Consider the following 20,014-nt stretch of genomic DNA (forward strand, 5'->3'; position numbering starts at 1 on the left):
AGGTTTGGAGCTTATTTCACCACGCTGCTCCAATGCGGGTTGGTAGAATTCACATGTGGCGGAATTTCAGTGAAATTAGACACATGCAGGTTTCCTCACGATGTTTTCCTTCACCGTAAAGCACAAGATGAATTATAATCACAAATTAAGCACATGAAAATTCAGTGGTGCTTGCCCGGGTTTGAACCCACGATCATCGGTTAAGATTCACGCGTTCTTACCACAGGGCCATCTCGGCTTTTTTCTTAGTTCCCGATTAATATATTGGAATTGGTGTTTTTGGAGGATTTTAATGCTAACCATGAATTATGGTTGAAATCCCACAAAACTGAACACGCTGGAAGGATTGCTCATGCTTTTGCTCTCACACACGACTTGACCCAACTGGTTGAGCCCACCAGGATCCCAGACGTTGATGCTGACTTCTCACCCGATGGAATATCAGGTTGTGGTTCAAACTGCACTTGGTTCTTCGGATCACCTTATATCTACCAGAGTGCCACAGGCCAAGCTGCCGCCACCAGCGGTATGCAAACGTCGCGTTTGGCACTATAAGTCGGCAGATTGGGACGGTATGCGCGATTACTATGCGTCGGTCCCTTGGAAGGAACGTTGCTTCAGTGGGAATGACCCGACAGCTAGTGCCGCTGCTGTTGCTGAGGAGATCATGTTGGGAATGGAATACTGCATTCCTAGCTCAGATTTCATCAGTAAGGGTACGCGTAACCGTTAGTTCACTCGTGAATGTGCCGATGCTGTAGCATCTAAGCAGGCGGCATATCGCGAGTGGATCAACGGCTCCATTAGCGAGGCATCTAACATTGACTCACTGAAAGCAAACTACAACGAAAACTCCAAGTCCTGTAGGAAAGCATACACGAGAGCGGATGCACAGCGCATTGTACAGATTGGTACATTGTACCTTGTTTCGCATCCAAGGCTCCCGTAGCTTCTGGCGTCTGACCAAGTCTGTGCAAGCTGTCGGCATATAGTCTGCCTGCTCAGCTATGCACCTGGATTGCCAGCTTCCTACACAAGCGCAGCCTTCGTGTTTTAGTTGATGGTTGCGCTTCACAATTCTATGTAGTGAATGCTGGGGTCCCCCAGGGATCTGTGCTATCTCCCACACTCTTTCTTTTGCATATCAATGATATGCTCTCCCTTGGGAACATACATTGCTATGCAGACGATAGTACAGTGCATGGTGGATACCACGGACGCGCAGTGGCTGGGCGGGCGGAAATTGAGGAGAGGCGAAAGGATCTTGTCATTGAACTCGTGGCGATGAGCTCTAATATCCTATGATATTAGAGCTCATCGCCAAATGGAGCTCTGATAATCTTGTTGAGTTCAATGCCAAGAAAACACAGGTAAAAGGCGCTCTAACAGCGAAAAAGTCACCATTTTCCCCTCTTCCCTCCCTCTGTGGCATTCCGCTGGTAATAAAAAGCAAAATCGCCATGCTGGAGATGGACGTTCGCTGCGACCTTAGTACAAGGGATTACATCGAGGCTGATATAAAAATAACTTCACGGAAACTCTGAGTTCTGAACAAGGTGTGGCGTTATATCGCGCCACAACAACTGTGCTGATTGTACAAAACACAGGTACGGTCTTGCGTGAAATATTGCTCGCACCTTTGGAATGGCTCCGCTAAGTACCTACTGGAGGCCTTGGATCGGTTGCAGTGACGTGCGGTCCGCATTATTGGCGACGTAAAGGTCACAAACACCCTCGAGCCTTTGCGTCGAGACATAGCAGCGCAGAGCGCTTTCTATCGACTGTATCACGGCGAGTGCTCTGAGGAATTATTCTATCTCATTCCTGCTTCCTCTTCCTTCATAAGTCTACGCGTGCTGGCTCTGGATGTCACCGCCTTACTCTGACATCAATTCCATCGCGCACAAAGAAATTTGGCAACTCCTTTTTTTGTCGCACTTCCAAAAAATGGAATTCCTTACCAGCTCACATGTTCCCCTCCTCTTACAACCCGGGTTCCTTCAAACGAGACGTGAAGAGGCATCTTGCAGGCCGGCAAGACGGGGGCGGCTAGTGCCGAACATCCTTCCCGTCTGTACTGGCCGTCGTTGCTTTTGGACTCTACTACCACTTACCATCAGTTGGAGTAGAGCCATTTGCCCTCGCGGCAAATATAAAAAAAAAATCTCTATTTATAACTCAACACTATTCCACTTAACTACTTATATACACTTTAATTTTATTTCCAAAGTTTTGATAATAGCTTCACCGACATTCAAGGCGCTATTCTTTTTACGCGAATCCATAATGAATTAAAATCTCGACCAATGGTATCCCGTTATTTCAATGTCAATGTTGTTTATTTGTCTCTACTCCTCCCGTGGTTGGAATAGAATAACTGATTTTAACACGCTTATTTTTTTAGTAAGCCGAGATGGCCTAGTGGTTAGAACGCGTGAATCTTAACCGATGATCGTGGGTTCAAACCCGGGTAAGCACCGCTGAATTTTCATGTGCTTAATTTGTGATTAAAATTCATCTCGTGCTTGACGGTGAAGGGAAACATCGTGAGGAAACCTGCATGTGTCTAATTTCATTGAAATTATGTCACATGTGTATTCTACCAACCCGCATTGGAGCAGCGTGGTGGAATAAGCTCTAAAACCTTCTCCTCAAAAAGGGAGAGGAGGCCTTAGCCCAGCAGTGGTACATTAACAGGCTGTTACTATTTTTTTAGTATTTTCCGACTTATGTCGTATAAGTTGTTTTTTTAATTACTCTAGCTGGAAGATAGGTGACAGATAAGATTCATATGTTTTTAATTGGTCACCTCTACCCAAAAATATTGTCCTTGTAAATATAATGAGGAATTATTTATTCCGGTATATGTGTACAAGTATATTTATAAATGCTCATTCACCATGTAAACGATTAATACATGGTGTTGGAGTTTGGGTGTGGGATTACTGATGTCCCACCGCTGGGCGAAAAAGCGTCCTCAAATTTTGAAGAGGTCTGGATACACGTGTTCAAAACGTTTTTCTTTCTCGAGCTCGTGAATTTGAACCCGGAATCTTCGGTTAAGATTCCCGTGTTATGGCTCCGGAACGTGACTAGAAATTGAATCATAAACTCGTCTACTCGAGCCCTTGAAGCGTATATATTAAATCATTATCTCGAAGGTTATAGAATCAATTTGATCATCATGATCAATTATGAGATGAAGTTAGATAATTTGATTATATAATTAAATACAAGTCTTCGAACCGGATGATACCAACACTAAGTACTGCCGTTTTGCGGTAGGATTTTTGATGAGTGGGTGGTACCTTCGACGAGCTTACACAAAGCCCTACCACCAAGTTACAAAACTAACTGAATCGGTTCTTTTGAATTGCTTTAATCGAAAAATGCCTATGTCCCTGAATAAGTCCCCTTCCCCCAATTGTTATTTCCAAAATAAATACTACATATTTTAGGACCAGCGTTCCGCTGAACAGCATGGAGCTGAACAGTATGACGGTGAGCTGGACGCAGTTCTGCAAGGACGCGCTACCGGAGAGGAACTTCACCTTCTGGGAGTGGTTCTACATGGTCGTGAAGGTGACAAGAGACTACCTGCGGACGCTCTGGTGTGACCGGTGAGCTCATTATGTAATATTGAATGGCCCTGGATTCAGCAAATTTTAAAGCCGTTGGTTGTCAATATTATATGACGAATTTGTTTGTAGAAAACACCAAAATTAATAGATATTACATATGTATTTGGTATGACATACCAAAGTACAAAAATGATAATTTTTGAATTTTGCGTACACATTGTACGCCGCTGGGTGAAGAAATAGGAGAATCGTTTTCTTAAAGGTTTCATTTTATTCATAGCAAAATTTGATTCATAATATGATGGATTTGATAATAAATGTGTTTACCAAACAATAATTACAGGCACAAGGGACATAACATCTTAGTTCCCAAGGTTGGTGGCACATTGGTGATGTAAGCGATTGTTAACATTTTTTACAATTCCAATGTCTATGGGCGTTGGTGACCACTTACCATCAGGTGGCCCATATGCTTGTCCGCCTTCCAATTCTATAAAAAAAATAAAGTATTTGTTAATAACGAATTAATTTTACCGCCAGGCTGATAATGGGCTTCATTCAGAAGAAGCAAGCTGAAGAGATGCTGGCCAAGTGTCCTCCAGGCACGTTCCTGTTGAGGTTCTCCGACTCCGAGCTCGGTGGTATCACTATCGCTTGGGTTGGCGGTGAGTAATGAGCATTAGAAAACAATTAACAGCCTAACTTATAAACGTTGCTTAGCGTGTGTATGCAATGCTTTGTCTTCTTCTATCGAATGTGAAATCAGTGATGACAAAAAGAGAGACCAGCCAATGCGATGAGCATTTTTTTTGTCGTTGGTTTATTAAAAGGCAAATAACAGCCTGTTAATGAGTATACTCCATCGAGCTGGTTGAACACATATTTGGCTCTTTATCACTATTCCCATGCAGGTTTCCCGACGTTGTTGTCTCTTTCTATCTTCAAGGTAAATGTGAATAGGCAATTTCTGGTACCTGGCGTCAGGAACGATAGTGGTCAATCGTTAGCCTCTTAGGCAAGATTCAATCTTTAGAAGATTTCTAAGCTGAGCCTTAAAAATAAAAAAGAAGGGGGGGGGGTTAACTATTCTAGAATCTTCGAAAAAAATCTGAATAAATTAATATCTCGTGTTATATTCTCTCGCAGAGGCCAACGAAGTATTCAGCCTTCAGCCGTTCACGTCGCGAGACTTGATGCTGCGTTCCCTCGCAGATAGGATCTTGGACCTGGCTCAGCTGCAGTTTTTGTACCCGAACGTGGCGAAGGACGATGTCTTCTCCAAGTACTACACTAAACCTGGTGAGACCAACGAGACATATCAATCCATGAAACCATGACGGTTTAGGAACTGAGCGTGCACTTATGTGTGTGCGCACACACTTGTAATAGTAATATATATATATGTGTTAAACTTTGTAGAACGAATCGTATCTAGTTTTTTTTTTACCTCAATAATAATAATTTCCTTAATGCAAAAGTGATGGTAGGGCTTTGTGCAAGCCCTTCTGGGTAGGTAACACACATATATCGTACCGCGAAATAACAACATATATTGTTGTTTTTTTTTATATAGAATAGGAAAGCGGACAAGCATATGGGCCACCTGATGGTAAGTGGTCACCAAACGCCCTTAGACATTGGCATTGTAAGAAATGTCAACCATCGCTTACATCACCAATGCGCCACCAACCTTGGGAACTAAGATTTTATGTCCCTTGTGCCTGTAATTACACTGGCTCACTCACCCTTCAAACTGAAACACAACAATATCAAGTACTGCTGTTTTGCGGTAGAATATCTGATGAGTGGGTGGTACCTACACAGACGAGCTTGCACAAAGTCCTACCACCAGTACCACCATGTTGTGTCTCGGCTTGAGTTGTAAGCTAGTGTAACTACAGGCAAAAGGGACATAGCAGCTTAGTTTCTAAGGTTGGTAAAGCATCGTTTAAAGACTGTTAGAGTATAAGTTTCACGTTTACAGAGAACGAGATGCTGAAGAACGGTTACGTGAAACCGGTTTTGGTGACAACACTGCCGCCGTACATGTCGGCGTCGCCGGCGTACGCGCACTCGCCGGACTCGCACCGGAACACACCCAGCGTGCACAGCAGGTAAGGTCGCACCCAATGTAGTCTGTCACTCTATTCATAGAGACCATTGCTTGTCTATGTCATTTCAATGATAATTACTATCTTTATTACAGTTGAAGAAAAAAATTCTTGACGAAATAATAAATGGGGGGGGGGGTAGCGTTAATTTAAAGGAATCTAATAATTCGATCAAAATTCCGACTTCCTTGTAATTAAAAAAAGATGTACAACGCCCACATAAGGGGCAAATACATAAGGATGGAATAATTCGAATTTCGAAATTTCAAATCACTTTAGAAGAATAACAACGATTAAACCGGCGACTTCATTGTAATAAGAAAATTTATATATCTTAAGCAATAACGATAAATATTGCTAGACGATATAAATTAAAGTTTTTAACATTGAAATGCAAAGAAAAAACATATACAGCTTTTCCAATAAACGTTATTTTAGACTTGGTTAGTACAATTATATCTTGTCTCATTCTTTCGTATGAGACATCGATGATGAAAGAAAGAGAGAAAACGTTTATATGTAAGGTAGAATTTGTTTTTTTTATTAAATTGTTAATGCAAAGGCATTTTATCTCTAGACTCGTTGGTATGGGACTATCGTCCCGCCTTTCGTTCAGTATTCGTTCATTCAACCGTATTACGGTATTCAGTTGCTTATATATAATGCAATTATATATATATATACATATAGAATCGTCCAAACGGTCACTCATTGTGCCTACAATAACAGCAGGAATCCGGGAGATAAATCTTTCAACAGATTCAGTTCAACACACAGAAATGTAATTCAAACTTTTAAATTTTCAACAAAAAAAAAATCTTATTCATACACAGTACATTTCCCAGGCTTGTGTTCCTTTTAGACCAGAGCTTTTAGATCAGAACGATAAGTGCAGCAAATACAGAATGCATCCGCATTTATTAGGTACGTTCTTTTTTTAGTTTAGGCTCCGTACGCTATGACGTCACTATGACGTTTGCGCTTTGTTTACGGCCAGTATTAATGTTAACGGCCAGTACGTCTATCATTTACTAGTAATAATAATATTAACGATATCCACGGCTAACAGAGGCTAAACATTGTATAATTCCAATGGCAGAAATGAATAAATAAATCTTATATATTCAATGCGATTTGCTTACAGCTCTTCTATATTACGTTGCAAACATTTCTCGATTAATATCTTCATATATAATACAATACTATGCCACTTAAATACCTAACAATGCTTGTAAATGTACTTTATTTGCTATAATAACTTGACTGACATTATAAACAAATAAAAGATTAATTGTTATTATATAATATGTCGACCAACGACATCGCCTCGTGTGTTTGGAATAGATTATATAATATATCGTAGTTGTTATATAATAGGTAACGTATTTGAAATTATCAAGCAACGGAGCGAAACGTAACAAAAAAATAAAGCATAACACGGCAAAGACTTTTAATGTCTAATGATATAGCGTTGTTGTTTCCGGTTCAATTTGTTTGATTAAAAAAAAATTATGGCAACTGCTAACCAATATTAGTTGAGCAAATAGATTGATGTCAACATCCTATATTTAATCAAGGACCCGTCAGGAACACGATCACGCAGCCACCGAATTTAATTAATGTTCAATGGTTTATCGTGTATACATTTCGCTCCGTTAATCATAATAAAACACGAATAATTAATTTTCTATAACTCAGATGCGTGTAATTATTTAAATGATTTCGTTGCTTTATTTAAAAAAAATATATCATATGAATATGTACTTAATATTTAATTTAATTATTCCGTAATTATTGAAGGATTTCTGTATATAGTGCTGTGTTCTGTCATGTATAGTAACATGAAACTATATAACTATGTGGGCAAAAATCTTGCCATCGCGATGCAGCCGATCCATTGTCCGCGATCAGCGCCATCTATTGACCGTAATAAGTTACTTTTTGAACATACTTTGTCTAGAGATAGAATGTCATTGTATGTACGATTAGAATATTATTTTATTACATTTGTTTTTCACCTTTGCCTAATTTTTTTTTTTATTTTATTTTCCTCCTAGGTACATGATTGAGTTTTGAAACTAAACGTCCGGATTAATTTTGACATTTTTTTTTTTAAATAAGTTTTATTTCTATTGAGTTTGTAGTCACATCCTTTTTTTTTTAATCGAATTTTTATTTTTTCGTATGAATGCGTGCTTCCAAATCCATTGAAATCAAGACAATCTCAATAGTTTTATTATATTTTAATTTAGTATTATAGAGCAATAATATTTAAGATTTAGTTATTAAATAGATTTTTTTTAATAAATGTAATTTTTAGTATTATAGATACTTTTTTGATGATCTTCATTTTTGTATGATTTTTTTTATTGAATATTTTAGTGTTTTACGCCGTTTAGATTTAAGTGTAGCGATATTAGAATACTTACACGGTAATAATAATTTCGATTTAAAAAAAAATCTACTTTAAATAATAGCTAAACATTAATCAAGTCCGTTATCTGTTACCTAATATCGCTTATCTGAAACAGGCCTTAGAAATGTAGACTATATTACAAATGTTGCCACATCTATCAACAGTATTTTTAAAAAATGTTTTTTTTTTTTAATAATCCAAATATATCTTTATTTAAATACATCTGGCAAGCGGGTCTAGGCAAAGTCACATAGCGATTATATACATAGAAATTATATAAACGTGATCAATATTAATGATTGAATTAAATTTTGACGAAAGTGTTTTTCAAAATCGCTTCGATAATTGTCGAATGCCTATGGGCTATTCCCGTATGCACACGTAAAATACTAAAATAAATATATAATGAATTTATGAAATGTCTTCAAACAAAAACGTCCTAAGTTACGAATAGTTCCTTTCGTGACCGCTAGTGGCGCTGAATGACTTCTAAGACTCATGCCAGAGGGCTGACTTTCGTTTATTAATCAATTATTTGTGTTTTGACATTTTATCTTTAGACGCGATACAATGCGAGAGATGAGAAACTGTTCAATGTGTACTTGGAAACGTATATTTGTCTCTTTCTAACGTTGTTCTATTACATTGAAATGTATTCTCTATCTCTCTCGTGCATAAAGCATGTTTTATCAATATTAATGGATGTTTTTAAACTTAGTCGTATAACGTGTATAGAGATAAATGTTTTTGATTTCTCTTTTGGGACCCGACGATGAATCTAGATATGAATAGAAACTTGCTGTTTGACCAGAGGATCCAGCCGTTTTTAACGGTCACAGGGTCTAGATTGACACTGCACTTTCAGGTCAAAATAATTGAAGCGGTTTTCTTATTGCAGTATAATCTTTATGAATATGTTTTTATTTAAATTGCATTGCTTTACGACAGGTTCCAAAAAATTACACATAATTGTGTTTAAGATAAGTTAAAAAAAAATTAAGTAGTGAGATGTGATGTTGTGATGTTGTGACGTCATAGTAGTACATATAAACCGGTTAGGTATGGTCAGAAAAAAAATTATTTTTTCTTTACTTACAATTGAAAGCGCGCGAAAACGATGCGCCATTTTGTTCGCCATGTTGTTTAATTGACTTTCCTTTTTACATTACATAAACTACTATGGTAATATTGTAATATAATGTGTAATATTCAATAGGAAAGTCAATAAGTGGATACTAATTATAAGTTAAAGAACAACACAAATGTACAATGTAATCGAATCGATTTTCAATAGAAAGGAATCGAATATTCAATCGATTTTTTTTTTCATCTCAGAATCGATTTTAATATGACTAATCATACGATTTCTCCTCAATAGTTGCGGTACAACTATTCTTCAACTGTAAAGGAAGAAGGAGTGGGGGGTTTATATCGATGTTATTATATTAATCGTATTGAATACTCTAATTCAATCAATGATGTGTGACGTTTAAACTCGGTAATGAGCAATGATACTCTTTTGTTATGCCAAACTGTAAAAAAAAACCTTTTTACTCTGTCCTTTTCTGTGGCGTTGACGACTGCGAAATATCATGCTGATCGAAATAGTTAAAGCGTGACAGCGTAACAAACAAACTCACTTACTCATTTATATTAATAAAGATACCGGCTCTACTGCTTTTATGGCTTCATAATGCGCATACCGCGTGTTAGATGTTACACATCATATAAATAAATGTTACGAGGCTTTGTTACATTGGTGATTTGTAATGTCTGTTAATGTTTAAAAAAACTCGTTTATGGTTACAATTAGGTGTGTGTAGGTTGTCCTTTATTAAAAAAAAAAAAAACTTGCCTAATTAATGTACTTATTTCACGTCACTATTGACGGTTTACGATAGTTGTGATCCGCGCGCCATGCGAATGGGATGTTATGACAGTTCTCGATGGAGGAGCGTTAGCAAAACAAATTTCTGTACGATGGTTATCCGACTGACGAAACAGAAAGGTCCAAAGATTTGAGAAGATTGTGCATGTGTGTGTTTCTAGGTATGTATGATCAACGGCAGATATTTTTTATCGTGTGATCGTAGTTTCAATTTCAATTATTATTGTTATTAATAATATATATAAAGGACGAACGACAAAAATCTAAACTTCAAGGAAAATTCAAGCAAACATCCATACTAAGAAATAACGTCACGCGTTCGCGAGCATCGACGCGAGTTTGCCGACGTCACCGCTGACCGGGCGTGTCTCATTTCCAAAAGGTCGTATCCCATTCTCATCGCTCGCGGACTTAAGACATTTCTTAATTAAAAAAAAAAAAAAAACAACTATTTACAATTAAATTAATTAATATTAGTGTGAGAATGTACATTTGATTCCTAAATTCGATTTTGTTTTATAAATAAAATAATTAGATAGGAGTGTTAAAATATTAACAATTTGAAAATCGAACAGCAGTATTAGATTTAAAAAAAAAACAATACATTTTTTTTTATTCGATATATCAGTATTATTTGTAATTTTGGTTGTATTTCTTTACGTTGTCGGCTTACACAGATTATAAATTTAAAAAGATCTTGGATACGTACGTTCTTAATTTCTTATCTGTGGACTAGTGTTATCAGATGTTAATGATACACATCAAATTAAGTAATTGTAGTTAGGGAAATATGACAAGCGCTTACGGACAGATTAAATAAAAACGGCATTCACAGTTTTTTTAGAGAAAATTAAATAGTTTAAAAAAAAAAGTAAGAAATAATAAAAACAAAGTCGATTTATCTATTTCTACTGCATATCAACTATTAAAAAAAACGTTTTCAGGGTTGTCAACGAATTTAAAAGTTAATTTTAAAAATATACAAAAATAGCTGACAGGAAAAATTATTAATATTTTTAATTGAATACCGCTTGAGTTCACTGATCAATTTCAATGTCAATTTGTCATTTGCTATCTCTCTTCCTCGCATTATACCTATCGTGTATGTTGCGAGACGGAAGCATGGAAACGTTACGTGACCTTATAAAAATAATATTATTGTCTGTGGGAACAAAATTTTCACTTTAAATGTAAACGTAAATATTTAATACTATTCGTGTTTTCTAAATTTAAATTATATTCATTCGTCATTATTTCTTTTATTAATGTAATTTATAGTTTTTTTTTTTTTTCGTACTAAAGAGTATGGTGCAATTCTACTAATATGTAACGATTACGATACGATTTCTTTTACGATCCAATCGGTGTTAGTAGAACAGTTTGTTAGTAGAATTGTCTCCCATTTATGTATTTTAAAGAAAGAGAAAAATTGTAACATAATTTTTTTATATACATTTTTTTATTGATAAATTTATCTATATCGGCGCTGTCTAATAAACCCGTCCCTATATTGCCATTTATGAATTAAATATATATATATATATATATATTTTAAGATATATTAATTAGACCTGTATCTTTAATGTTTATAAACGGCGTATATTAAATTTAGTTCACCACTCCCATATGGCGAGGAGGGCTATACAAATGAAATTCGATCGATCTAATTCGATTTTGCACATAAAGACAGTAAACAATGAACCGTCCTCCCCCTCTTCCATCTTCTGATTGTTCTCGTTTATGCTGTGCGCATGCGCAATATGCGACGTGTAAGTAACCTTTTTACGCAGTAAAAACAATGAAGTTATATTTATTTAACGACCATTATTGAATGAAATATTATTTTTATGTGGAATGCAATAACTACACAATATTCTAAGTAGCTTGTAATAACTAGAAATTTCTATTATTATATATTTATTAAAATTATTATAATAAAAAAAAATTGCAATAAAATTAAATACGTTTGCATATCGAATTTCGACGACCAATTTAAAAATAGTTTTACTTAGACTTTTCATACACTTAAAATATGTATACGTAATAATGACGTTATTTAATCTTATTTATATACTGGAAAATAGCTTAACAGTCTTAACTCGGTACCTAGTGAATTTTGACAGTGACAATCTTGACGTTTGTTGAAAGGTGTCACAATGTTGACAGTTTTACATTTTATATAATTGAGGCAACGACACAATCGATTCTGCCATTGATAACCATTAAAATTATACCTGAGCCAATTACCAATACTACTTTTCGCCCTGTTATGGAAATTCGATCGTGATATGAATTTTTTTACTTTTATCAATTGAGCTATAAAACGGAAATCGATTAACAAATCAAGGAGAAAAAGGCACTGCACTTTTTTGTCTTTACCTATTTGTATATAAAATATGTTTTTTTTTTTTTTAAGAATTTAATCACTGAAAGTTTTAAAAAGTTTTTAGACGTGTTGTCATTTAATTGTTAAGCTATTTTCAGTTTATATTATTATATCTTGATGTAATTCCATTTATGCATTTTTAAAATTTATGGTCTCAAATTTTTTATTAGAATTATATTAAATTTTAAATAAAATTAAATAGCACAAAATATTATTGTTATAAATGTTGATGTTTATAACATTATATATGTCAATTATAAAGGTACGTAGATGGTTTTTTTTTATATATGTGGATTATAATGGAACGTACTGCAAAAATAAATTGACCTCAGAGATTGTGTACAAGATAATCACCATAAATGACAATTAAGTTTTTTTTTTTTTTAATATGTGATTCTAAGTTTTCATGCCTTGAGGTCCAATATGTTGATATTAGTAAGGCTTCTAGCTTAACCTTAATCAAAGTAAACCGTTATTGGTCGATCGTAGCTGATGACGTAATATTCGACGAATGAGCGTTTCACTCGTTGAAATCTTTGATGATGATTTCAGAAACTGCCGGTTAGTGACCGAGGTTAAAAATATGTTTCAACACATATAAGCTTTATATAATTTGACTGTATTCTATGTATTATGTTCCAAAGGCTATTAAAAACGTTTTGATAAATATATTTTATTAGAAAATGTTTGAATAGTTTCTTGTATTTGTGAAGTTTGTGATATTCGACTTTTCTTTTTAGTCTTCATTATTAAAGTGTATTTGTTGCTGAAAATATCAATATATAAGTGGTTTTCAACTCTAATGTTATAGATTGTATTCGTTAAAATTATAAAAAGATAATTGTCGTTAGCGTTCTCTTACGGTTAAATGCCGAAATTTAACGATGACTTGCTGGTTTCCATTAGGTCGTATCGACATTCAAATAACTATACGAAATGCGCCATTTTTAAAACCAATGGCTAAGCTTAAATGCTGATAATCTATTGTTTCAGCGCCGTCACGATTTCGTTTCATATATATTTGTTGTTTTAAACTTGCCTTGTGATTTATGATAAACATAATAACGGTTATTATTATCACTCAAAACTTATAACGGAACGTAAATCTCAAAACTTTCACGTATAATCGCATAAACAACAGCTTAACATAAAAAAATTACCAACATTTACAAACTTTGATATATTACATAAATACGCCAACGTTGTTCCGGCTTTACGAATCACGAATCTTTTATATAAAATAAATGAAAAGTAAATTTAAGCATGAACGTTCATATAAATATTTTTTGTGATAAAATATATATAAAAGTCATGTCATAGAAATTCGTGTTAGACGTTTCAACCGTCGCATTGGAAAAGTACCGCCAACTTCTTGCGAAATCGAAGCGAAATCGAAGCGAATTCTACTAATCCGTAACGATTACGATACGTTTCCGATTCAATTACAAACCAACTCTGACTATTCTATATATATCCGGATCGGAACCGAACCGGTACGATGTTAACATATACCGTTGTGTCAAAACCAAACTTAATTGTTAACTTCTATGGCAATAGTCGATAATTAAATTAAATAATAGGTAAACGGATAAACGGCAACGATTACGCTTCGATTCGATTGCGTTAAAGTGACAATTTGTTAGTAGAATTGAATCCCTGTTGGACGGTATTGCGTTGTCCGACTATGGACTGTCGCGGTTAGCTCGGTTAGCTGACATTACGAGCCGTACAATTTTTTTTTTTTCATTATTATCGTCGTGTAGTTGTCAGTTCGCTATAACGAAGAACGGGTGATATCGTTTACATAGATGTCGATAATGTGTTTTTGAAATATTGTGTAAACGTGGCAAAAATTTGTCGTTTCGATCGAATGTAAACCAGCTCCAATGTTTATTAAATATTTAAATAAAGAACGTGTGTATAAATGAAATTGAAATCGGACTCTTGAATGAGTGAAAACGGAAGCATAATAAGTATTTTCTTATCTGTATTGGATGTGACTATTAAACTTTTTCCTAGTTTAAGGTAGAGTAAGTTAAAAAAAAAAATATATAAAAAAAGTAAATAAAAAAATGCTCAAAAAGCGGAATCACTGGTTGTATGGGGAAGTGTCAAAACTTTTATTACTTTTTCTTTATTATAATTATATATTGTTTATTTTAATTGGATTGTTTATAATCGTGACGTCACATTGGTTGAAATATTTATATTTGTCTGTGTATTTTTTAAATGTTATATTTAATTATTTTTTTTTATTATTATCAAACGATTGACTTAGCTCAGCTAAATCGAATTAGTATTGATAATATTTTTAATTATTGTTGTACTATGTAATGATATAATGAAATAAAATAGTCGAATAAAATTGAAAAAAATTTTTTGACAGTTTTGACATTTCGTCATATGGTTACCTAGATTTAAGATGTATTTGAGTTATACTATACATGACAATGTCGGATGTTTAATGTATGTTTCGATGTATTTATATTACAATTACATAATACACGTGAGATATTTTTTTTATTTAAAAAAAAAATGGAATTTTTTTTCTGTTGGCATAATATAATGTTTTCTTAGTTTGAATAGCGGTCGGTAACAAAAAAAAATATCCATTTTTTTTTTTCCTAACCCTCGCGAAAATGCAACACAGACGGTCGTCTCTATTGTAATATTTTATCTGTATAGTTTTTATTTTTTCAACTTTAAATTTATTGTATTAATGTTTTGCCTTATATAGTCTGTGCTGACATTTATGCGACGGATTTAGGTTTTAGTTTTTTTTTATTTATTTTTTATTTAACGACCGTCTCTAGTATGACTAATGTGTTGCATTTTCTCTTCCTTTCCCGATATCGCTGCTGGCTCGGCGTCTACGACGTCTACGACATACAATTATAAACTACAAACGAACACGTACAATAAATTACCACACAAACATTACTTATGAAAAAAAAAACTGAACTAAAAACTATTTACAAATTATTAACATTGTAATAAATTCGTAAAATTATTTAAAAAAATAATTAATTGTTGTACACTCTGAATTATCACTTAATATTTGCTAACAACTTTAATTGGAAAATAAAAAAAAAATCAATAAAATTTGTACATTTGAAATCATCACAAAAAAAAATCTTTGAAAAAATATTAAATTACATTTTCATAATATCACACTTAATACAAAAAAAAAAAAAAAAAAAACAATTTGCTCCCGAACCCAAAAAATATCTTTAAAAAAAACAGCTGCTTCAGCGCTGCAACGCCAGCTCAGACAGACAGCAGCTTCATGGATAGCGATCTGTTTGAACAGATACGCGCCTTCGAGCCTGACGGCTTTGAGGACTTCGACTTCTATGGAGGAAATGTCGCCATGAAATGAGGTGAGATCTGATACTACATTTATTTAAGGGCACATGCCATACATGCAAACTCAGAATATTTGAGTATTTTTTAACTTGTGAGGCATATCATATCCAATAAGACCGGACTTGGGACAGATAGGCAGACTGGCAAATGGGCCACCTGATGAAAAGTGGTCACCACCAATGTATGGCACTGAAAGGAATATTAACCACCAAAGTCACCAACCTTGGAAACTAAGATGTTATATCCCTTGTGCCTGTAGTTACACTGGCTCACTCATCCTTCTAACCGGAACACAACAATAATAAGTGTTGCTGTTTGGCGGTAGAATAAGTGTGCGATTGAACTACAGCGGCCTACAAGTTGTTAGTCCGTAAATTGCATAGATGGTTTCCGTTCATGGACAGCCCCTAGCTACAATGCTGTAATATGTAGAATAGATGATTGCCAAGCTTTGTATGTATATATATTTGAACTAAAGTTAAAAAAGGCTTTTAAAAGTTGTTCTCTGTAGGACTCCATTCATAAAATTGGTTTTATGTAGCAGAAAATAGGGAATTGTGCAAAGAAACGAAAAAAGAAAGGCCTTTGTCCAGCAGTGACAGTGAAAAAATTGTTCTTATAAAAATATGCAGCTTACTAACCATGAATTGTATAAAAAGCTTAATTAAATTTAAAGTCATTTTTTTTTAATATGTCCGGATTATCCGGGTTATTAACATGGCCGTGCTTAAAACAATTATAATTTTTTTTTTACTTTTACACATTTTCAGATGCAGAACAAAATTACCAGTAGCTTTAGATTAACAGCTTTGAGTCAATTATTTTAAGGTGTAGTTGACGTCATTTATTATCTACATTTGTGCCATAGACAAGGATGAAAAAGTAAACGTATTTTTTTTTTTAAATTAAATTTCAAATTCATGTACTTATAAATTATTATTAACGATATTTTAATAAAAATGTTTTGTAACCTGTATACAAAGTTGTCGTGTACAAAAAATACTTTAATTTTCATATTTCGTACAAATATTTTTTTAAATAAAAAATATAAGAAATATCTATGAGCTTACAGTAGGTTAAAAGAAAGATATATTGCACATTCACTAAATAAAAATAAAAAATACAATTGTGAATCGATCAATCTCTATCATGTCAACAAATCAATGTCTAACGAAACAAATGCAATTTTGAGAGTTATTTATAATAATCAACAAATTTTTAGCTTAACAGCTTTTACTCGCTCCAGCAATTATTTACAATTTATATATTTTATTCAATTTGACATTTGACGCTGTCATTAATTTTAATTTTACCGCCAAAAATGACATACAAATTTTTATTTTGTCTAGATATTTTTTTTAAATTTTTAAGCAATAAATGTGTACCTTTAGTGTTTTAATGTTTAGTAGTTAGTTATGAATAATAAATCTTTATAAAAAAATATTTCAATACATATTATATAGTGTAGAGTGCGCTCCATGTCTTATTATAAAAATATACAATTTTTATTGCACGACAGGCACTCTTTCTTTATTTTATTTTTTAATGAGATTTGTCTAAGTTAAATGCAATACGTGTACAGATATTAACCAAATCATGGAGATTATTACAATATATTTTAACAGAAAATTAATACAAAATGATATATTGTTATATGGTGCCATAGATAATATTTTAAAGTGTTAAAAATGAAATTTAAAAAGTCATGACTCGTTTATGTTATATTTTTTAATGAAGTTAACGATTTATGTCAAACGCATAGCTGATTTCCGTTTTCTAGTTACTTAGTAGTTAGATAACAATTTCCTTATTCTAAATAGATTTCCACTGAATACAATATTATTGTGCTTAAATGGCCAACTTATGCTTAAATTGAATCTGTCCTGCAAATATATTATCTGTTACTTATAAAATAGCCTGATAAAATGTTGCTGTAATTGAAATTTATAAATTAAAATACATCGGGGTTTTTAGTGATATTTCTAAACAATATGTCACTTTGACAACGGTGCTTAGATTCAGGTGTTATTTATATTCGGCTGCTAATTATATATAAAGAATATTAAGTTTCACTTGAAATTTTGTGTCTTTACATAGACCTGTCCTTCCAGTTACTCTTTTTGTTATTTTTTTATAACTATAATTAAATAAAATCACTAAATTTTCTAATCAATCTGACACACTTAGGTATAAAAAAAACGGTCACGACTAATGCGAATGTACCGTGTCCTTACCAATGTAATTAGTTATTATTGCATACATTAGAATAGGCAAATGTCATAGTTTATTTTTTAATTTAATTTAAAAAAAAATCAGTCAATTTTTATCGAAAAAAATGTGATAAATGTGGCCTTATCCTGCCTTACCCAGACCTATTTAATATTTAGTGACCATACAACAGTAAACAAAATTATCCCCAGTTAGAATAATCATAATCGAGTGCGAAGGTTTTTAAATTTTTTAATAATAACTTTTCATAGTGTAAAATTTCATTGCGTCAAAGAAGAATTTAAATAATGTAAGATAAAGTGATTGGTTTCCAAAATGAATATACACAAGCCTATAAAATAACTTTTTTTTTTTAATTCAAAGCTTGAAACTTGTAACTTTTCTAAATTCAAATATATGAACTATATTTTTTTAAATCTTTCATCGTAAATAGAACTAAAAGCTGGAAATATTTTAAAGGGAACGAAAGGCTTTAATAACTTAAAAATGTAAAAAAAAAACAATAAAAACATGTCAGCCATCATTTCACTATAAATTCTAATTTCTAATCTATTTAATGTTCTCTTACCTGTGGTTTCTGAAATGATAATGAACGTCAAATTAATGAATTTAATTTTTAATCACTGGTAAATTGGCAGTGGATGTCGAGATCGGCGACCATTGAGCGTTCAGTATTTGAACATATTATTAAATCTTAACAAAGTAGACATTAAATAGTTAATCAGAATTTGCCAGTAAATTGTTGTCTATTATTTCTACTACCCAGACTAATTTTGAAACTGTAATAGGTCTATTTCATTTCTATTAACTACATTTAAAGTGTTATAAAAATAAACTTTGTATTTCTGACAATTTTCTGATAAATTTGAATAAATCAGTTATTCTTTAACATTTATATGCAAATTATAATATCAATAAATATCGTGTTAAGTATTACTGCACTAATGCATTATTTTTGACGTTAAATGATGGAAATATTTGATATTAACGAGACGATTGCTAATATGGCTAGCACAGATAAAAAAGGAACAAAGTGCACTTGTGTGAGTGTCTTTAAAATTATTGTCGTGTTTTTATGAATTTCTGTATTTTTTTAAAAGTAATTTTTGCATTAAAACATAGCTCTTTTTAAAATTTAATTTTTAATCTACCTGTTCTTATTGCACGAAGCAAGCTTTTTGCAAGATTTAATATTTATAATTATACTTAATATGTCATAAAGATATATTATATAATGTTAATGTTACAAAAATATATAAATAATTAATAAACAGACAGACCATTTTAATAAAATTAAAAACTCTTTTGAAAATTCCAAATAACTTATAAATCCATCGCAATTTTTTTATAAACAAAAAGGTTATTGGAAATAGTTTGCATACATTTTTTTTATTTCGGAGATAAAATGAATGTAAAACAGTTTTATTAAAAGTGTCTGTCTTTGCTTCGTCCCGTTAATGTATTTCGATGTGTAATAATAATAAATATTGACTGTTGAATATATTCGTTTTATTATTCCCCGATAATCCCAGTTTTTTTTTTTATAGAATAGCAAAGCGGACGACCATATTGTCACCAACGCCCATAGACATTGGCATTGTAAAACTGTTAACCATCGCTTACATTGTATAGAAGGTGGATTACCAGGGTGGCGGCGAAAATTCGTCATTTTCATACGTTATATAAGAAAACACTTGTAATGCTCGTTACAACGGTTACAATACCAAAGCCCGATATATTTAAACTGGCGGTATTTATACAAAAACGTCTTGACCTAATTTAATACTAAATTTACAAACTTAAAAGATAATATTAAACATTGTTTATCTTAATTATTCTAATGATTATTTACGGACAAATATTATTTAATAATACAGGATTATGTAACATTAAATATTAAAATTTAATATATTACACCGGAAGTTGATAAGCAGCAGATAACCTAGCCAGATCAGTAAAATAAGATTCTAGTAGCTTAATCCTTACATTATACATAATAAAACAAAATTATTATAGCATTGATTAATCGACATAATT

The 20,014-nt window shown here is 32.9% G+C and overlaps 1 protein-coding gene across 5 annotated transcripts in view; it reads left to right on the top strand.

Moving 5' to 3' along the window:
- The window catches only part of LOC126779907 (signal transducer and activator of transcription 5B), a 37,262-nt gene extending 17,786 nt beyond the window's left edge, over positions 1 to 19,476 (top strand). For 2 of the 5 annotated variants that reach the window (XM_050504087.1, XM_050504089.1), the window contains exons 17-22: positions 3,459 to 3,620; positions 4,122 to 4,246; positions 4,728 to 4,880; positions 5,566 to 5,695; positions 15,626 to 15,762; positions 16,519 to 19,476. In XM_050504087.1, the coding sequence (XP_050360044.1) occupies positions 3,459 to 3,620; positions 4,122 to 4,246; positions 4,728 to 4,880; positions 5,566 to 5,695; positions 15,626 to 15,761 (706 nt within the window). In that variant the 3' untranslated portion in view covers position 15,762; positions 16,519 to 19,476. Of the gene's footprint in view, positions 1 to 3,458; positions 3,621 to 4,121; positions 4,247 to 4,727; positions 4,881 to 5,565; positions 5,696 to 7,749; positions 7,959 to 9,486; positions 14,610 to 15,625; positions 15,763 to 16,518 lie in introns of those variants that run through there. The other 3 variants (XM_050504088.1, XM_050504090.1, XM_050504091.1) reach the window with 3 other exon arrangements.
- Positions 19,477 to 20,014: the final 538 nt, after the last annotated feature.

The sequence above is a fragment of the Nymphalis io genome, chromosome 30, assembly GCF_905147045.1.
Source record: "Nymphalis io chromosome 30, ilAglIoxx1.1, whole genome shotgun sequence".
In the NCBI taxonomy this organism is placed as follows: Eukaryota; Metazoa; Arthropoda; class Insecta; order Lepidoptera; family Nymphalidae; genus Nymphalis; species Nymphalis io.